We start from the raw sequence: 6,000 nt of genomic DNA, 5'->3' as shown, positions 1-6,000 counted from the left end.
TTAGCATCCTAATGGTTTATTTTTGAATGCTTCTAACCCTAGCGCAGCACTTGTATCACAAATGGGTTATTATTTTCAGGTGTTCAATTTATGCATATCTGCCTGTGACCATCTCGTATCCTCTGTAATGGCGTACTGAAACATGCTATTCTACCTGAATATTAAGCACAGCATATTTATGGTTTAGTGTTCGTTTTTTGTCCTTATTAATGCGAAACTTTTTTTGGGTGTATTTACGGCGGTCGACAAGTTTGCTCAGTTGGTCGCTCGCCGAATGAAGCGGGCTGGTGAAGCAGAGGGTCTAATAGTGAGCTGGGTCAATCACAGTAGTAGTTTATCGAAAGCTAAACCGATAAGAGAGATGGTACATTACTAGCTACACTGAGTCCTTAGATGGTGCAGTAATCAATTGGCATTTCCCGGAGATACCTTAACTACAGGGCTGATCCCGGATACAGTGTACATGGCGGTTCGATGGGTCCCGTACAAGTCCTTTCCAGCGCTTGCCGTGTTGCGGGACAGGCATGTATTCGAGATTATGCAAAACGTGGTGCAGAACACGAGGATTTACATGGCGTCAGCGCGATGCTTAATGACAAAACACTTTTTTGATGAAACCGAGTGAACAGCTCCTTGCGCGGACACGAAAATGAAATATAGTGGAACGCATCGTGTGCCCCCGGACTTGGTATCCTCCACTGTTTTCGCGCTGAATTAATAAGTATGCACTTGTTAGTGTTCAATAATACCATTTGTTAACGGAAATTTTGCTGTTTCGCGTAAGTGATAGATTGCATTGCAAGGAGCAAAATAAGTGGAATCGTGGATGAAATGCAAATATTGAATTTTAGTAAAGTGCGTGCCGCTCGTCTTTATTACGTTGGGGTCGGGCTACAAAGCCGCATAGCCTTTAGTTGAAGAGGCGTGATGTCTTGCATTTCTGTCACGATATCGATGGCTGGCTTCCTGTGCTGCAATGATTGTGGTTTTATGGACGACTGATAAGAAACGACAATGGTGGTTGGCCTTTAATAGCAGTAGTTTACGAAACCACGTACGAAAAGATTATGGGCCATACCTCATGTGCCAGCGTTCAAAGCTGGAGCGAGCAGTCGGAAATGCAGTGATTCCACCGACTGTGCCGCAGACGACAAAAGGTCGCACAGCGACCTTTTGTCGAGAATTTGACGACAATTTGGCGACCTTTTGACGACAATTCTGTCGCACAGCGACCGCCGCGACATCGTGGGCTCTCCGCGATTGTACTCCAAAAAGTCGGTCGCGCCATCGCTCAGTCGCAGCGATCGGCGCGATGTGGGAGGGGCAATGTGTGTGAGGAAACAAAGTGCCGTTAAAATAGGCGCTTTCCTGTTTTACCGCGCGTTGGTAGCTCTGTGGAGCAATGTCGCGCGCCAGTTTTAGCTATGTTTAGGGCGTACCCACCAGCGTTTGCGGCTTAGGAGCTTCATAAACATTTTTCGTCCGCCTACACAATTCGTTTGACAGGATAAGCTGCACGCTATCCAGGTCGGGAGAAGGACGCCGCTTCACCATAAGGCACGTACACAATTGATCGTCATCATCGTCAACCTCTTCATCGCTACAAATTGCGCCAGCTGCTTACACAAGCACACTCACTAGTAGCTTGTTCTTCTGCGAAAGCAAATACTCCTCCAGGAAGAAAAGTTGCGGCTTCCACAGTAACAACGAAACTAGAGTGTACTAAACGGGACTACCCCACTGACGCCGCACAAGCCACACGCTCATACTTTCGGTGTTGTGCAGCGCCTCACTCACCGTATCTGCAAGCTGTCGTAAAGTCTCAACGCTTTTAAACGTTAAAAATTGTGTACTCATTCCATTATCGAATAAAAATAGGAAAATTCTAATATTTGACTAGTTTCCATGTTGTTTTTATTTAACGATGCAGGCATGGATACTTCGTGAGCAGGAGGCAACCTTGCGCATCGCTGCGACGGATATCGCGCTGCCGCAAACGCACGTGAAAGCTGTCGGCGAAAATCGCTCTGTGACGTGCACGGCCGAACGATTTTTTTCGCCCCAATCGCGCCATGTGAAACAGTCTAAAGGCGGATGCCTTTGCTGACGTCACCGGATCACCGCTCGCCGCGCCACCGTCCCCGTCGGTCGTACACGAGGCCAATAGCAATTGGTCACTGTTCCGTGAAATAAAAATATCTGAGAAAATGTTCACGATGAAATGAATGAAAAAATGGTTTAGGTCGCATGTTTCCGCCACTGGAAGCGAATTTACCAAACAGACGGATTTATAGGTTGTCACTGCCTTGGTATATGTGATAGTGTTCTTCCCTGAAATGAAATATAACTTGCGGACCTTTTGCTCCCAGTACTGACTGTATCGTCATTTTCCCCTTTCGAAGTCACCATTCATGTGGTTTTACAGGAAGCTGAACAAGTTTTACAGCTGCGTCCGCTTCGCTTTTCGGAGCAAGAGGTTTGCCTGACATCAGAACTGTACTCCGTGCATTTACCACGCGGCTCCATCTACAAGGAGAACACTGGAAACAGCAGCACGGCCGAGACCAAACCGGCGAGAACAGACATAATAAATGTCTGCGAGGCGACGCCATTGTCCGGGTTTCCGGACCCGACGGGGATCGCAGAGCCGGCGGTTCGGTTTGTTGTTGTTTCAGTTCCTGTGATCGCAAGCTCGTCTGCCGGATCGTCGTCGTCATCGCCACCGTTGCCTTTTGAGCCACTCGCTTTGTCACCGCCGGGGCCCTGCGGCAGGTCCTGCTCGTCCACGCACCACATTCTGTCCAAGAAGATCGCCAGAACCTTGCTGGCGCCGTCAACGTCGGGCTTGGGATCGGCCCGGTCGGCAGAACTGTAGCTGTCGTTCAGGCAGCGGGACAGCCGGGTCCTCAGCATACTGCGAAACAACGGGTGACGATTTTTTTTAAACTTTCAACTTAGTTCACACGAATAAAATAAAAGGTCAATACAGCATATTACAGTGTGTCCGTAAAGTCAAGGTGCACTTTTGACCGGTCACAGGAAATCAACGAAACCAGTTAGAAGTGTGAAATCTTTACCAATGCAGACTCGTCACTTACCGATAGCCTACCAGAGCAGGGATTGTCCAAGAAACTGCTGGTGTTCTTCAAGTGGTTATCTTACCGATTAATGCTATTCCTATGCGGTGGCGCTTCGTTGTGCACACGATGATATTCACGTTGCACTTTCGTCACGGATTCGAATTTAGCAAGTCACAGAACCCGCTGAACTTCCCTCTGTATCGTGCACATCTCGAGTGGCGTGGGCTGATCCACTGCTGCGCAGTTCATGGTGCTGCGTCATCACCTGTGTGCGCACACACCCTTGCACATCATAATTTCACATGTCTAGTTTGTTTTGTTGCTTTCCTGTGACCGCTCAAAAGTGCACCATGACTTTACAGACACACTGTATAAAGAAAGTGTTCCTTAAGTAGTATATTGCAAGGGGGCCTCTTGCAAGTAAATGCGCATACATAAGGCTTAAAAAAGGAGAAGAAAGTAGGAATAGAAAACTTGGAAGGAGACTTAAAAGTTAATAAAAAAACGTGATAAAACTCTAACAAATAGAAAGTACAATCTGAAGCTAAACAAGCTACCACGTTTAGGAAAGACAAAACACGTGAGTAGACAACTAGTTTGTAGTTTTTAGTAACGTTAACTGAAGCATTTGAAGTTGTATAAATAGAGATAAACAAACTCCATTAAACCAAAAATTCGAACCGAAACTATCGCAGGATCATTGTCAAAGGCAAGCGTTAGCTTCTCGGTAGAACTGCTGAGACACGCTGTTTTGAAAACTTATCGGATAGCTCTGTCGGTTAATGCTGCGAAGTGTGTCGGCGCTGTGACTTTGCATTGCTTCTGAGATTGGTGCGCTTTACAAACCCCATTTAAACATCTGCGAGGACACATACTGGTATGACGATCGACCCGCCCAGGAACCACAATTTAATTACACTCCGAGATCGGCTAGTTTCTCCAGCCAGACAATGTGGCGCAAGGAACAGAGTGTCGCCCGCGCAAAGTGGTGGGAAGAGTCAAAGGAAGCTTCGCTTTAAAGGGGTCCGGAACCACCCATCGGGCTTCATGAAATAAAAAACACACTCCGCGCATAGCATACGCCGCTGTAAGGTATGTACGCCGCACGCCTCCTCAACCAAATTTTACAGTCATATGCGGCGCGTGGAGGTCGCAAGCGGAGCACGATGTCCCATTTTAAGGCTCATTCTTACCGGCGAGTGACCGCGGTAGAGCGACCAAGTTGGTCGCGCAAGTGGTCGCAAATGGGGGGGGGGGGGTGGATTCTGCAAGTGTCCATCTAGTGGAGATGTCCACTTTGTCTGCTGCAGGAGTCCTGATTGGCTGGGCTGTGGTACGCGTCAGAAGTACAATGGCGCTGCCAGTCAATCAGCATTTCAGCAGCAGATGAAATGGACATGTCCACTAGGCGGACGCTTACAGAATAGCTCCCATGGTCGCTTTTCTCGAAAAGCGACTATTTCGCTGATACCTCGGCAGAGCACAACAGCACAGTGACGTCTCTCTCCGCTCGAATCAAAATGCGTGGCTGTTGCTGAAACGCTAAACCAGCGAAGTGATTACATACTGCGTATATCCCCAGATGTGGTGGTGGTGATGGTGAATTCTAGCAACAGGCGGGTTTAGCCTGGTGATCAAGGCCGACAATTGCTCCGCACAAGTGTCTCTTACAATACCGCAGAAGGGTTTCACCATATGTGCATCAAACCAGTCTTTCTTATGAACTCGATAAGGAGACGTGAAGTTTCTTTGCGGGCTATAACTCATCCCTCGGGAAATATAAGGTGTTGTAGGCACGCATGCGGAAGGTCCTTTTTTTGCAGATTCTTCAGGAGAGCATCCCTTTCATCTTCGAATTTCTGGCAGGGCCACAAAAAGTGCTGAACATCTCCTGTCTCGTTGCATGACGTACTGTTCGGAAAATTGATTCACCCCGTCTTAAATAACTAAGCCGGAGTATTAGCAGATCCTGTCCTTATTCGATATAGAGGTGAGGCTTCCTCTCGGTGCAATCTCTTGGTTACGCAGGGCATACGCGGTGGAACTCAAAACGACGCAAAGTGATTTCGAATGTCAGATTTTTGCACTTGATTACCCTTTGGAGCCTTGACTTTGGGAGGATGATAGAGCACTGCGTATGCAAGCCCATCAGCTTTTTCATTGCCAGAGATACCAATGTGGGAAGGAATCCACTGAAACTTTAATGTGAAGCCTTTGTTGTTGAGTTCTTTCACAATGGCTAGTGACTTTCATGGGAACTTGAGGGATGCCAGACCATGGTATAGTTGTAACGCGGCTTTTGAGTCCGTAAGGACAACCACATTCTGCGGAGGCAAAGTCTTTAGTTTGCGCAGAGCGGAAGCTATTGCTACGCCTTCCACAACTGTCGACGAGGCTATACAGTCCAGACGGCCAGACCACGTATATCTTAGAGAGGGAATAGAGAATACAGCTGCGCGACGGTCTTCGTCTGCTTTGACAGAGCCATCTGTGTATACTTGTAGGTGATTCGGGTAAGCCGTGTTCAAATCTTCCAGGATTAATGACTTGGCTTCTGCAGATGCAATGTAGCTCTTTGATTGCAATCGTGGTACACTTCAGCTGCATGTGATGTCCTCGAATGTCCAGGGTGGTTCTATCCTTTCCCTCTGTCTCGAGCAGCGCAATCCTAATACGCGAAGCGTGTTCAGTGCTGCATAAAAATGTGAGCGTGGCCTGTTACCTATACGACGCAGCAAGCTTTTGCCAGACGTAGACTCACTCAATCGTAGTAGCTGGATCATGAGAGCCTGGGAAGCCTGAAGTCGCAGAGGGCGTGACTCAACTTTGTAGAACACTTTCTTGTTTGACGCTGGCTTAGGGACTCCAAGGCAAAGTCGGATACCTTTTCTGTGGATGGTTTCTAAGCGCTTGTATTTGC

The 6,000-nt window shown here is 47.8% G+C and overlaps 1 protein-coding gene across 1 annotated transcript in view; it reads right to left on the bottom strand.

Moving 5' to 3' along the window:
- Nucleotides 1-2,495: 2,495 nt before the first annotated feature.
- The window catches only part of LOC142573019 (uncharacterized), a 48,878-nt gene continuing 45,373 nt past the window's right edge, over nt 2,496-6,000 (bottom strand). Inside the window, exon 9 of the mRNA XM_075682512.1 lies at nt 2,496-2,914. Within this exon, the coding sequence (XP_075538627.1) occupies nt 2,527-2,914 (388 nt within the window). The 3' untranslated portion in view covers nt 2,496-2,526. The remainder of the gene's footprint in view (nt 2,915-6,000) is intronic.

This window comes from Dermacentor variabilis, chromosome 2, assembly GCF_050947875.1.
Source record: "Dermacentor variabilis isolate Ectoservices chromosome 2, ASM5094787v1, whole genome shotgun sequence".
Lineage (NCBI taxonomy): Eukaryota > Metazoa > Arthropoda > Arachnida > Ixodida > Ixodidae > Dermacentor > Dermacentor variabilis.
Note: the sequence above shows the minus strand (reverse complement) of the source record. Positions and strands in the feature narration are given on the sequence as shown.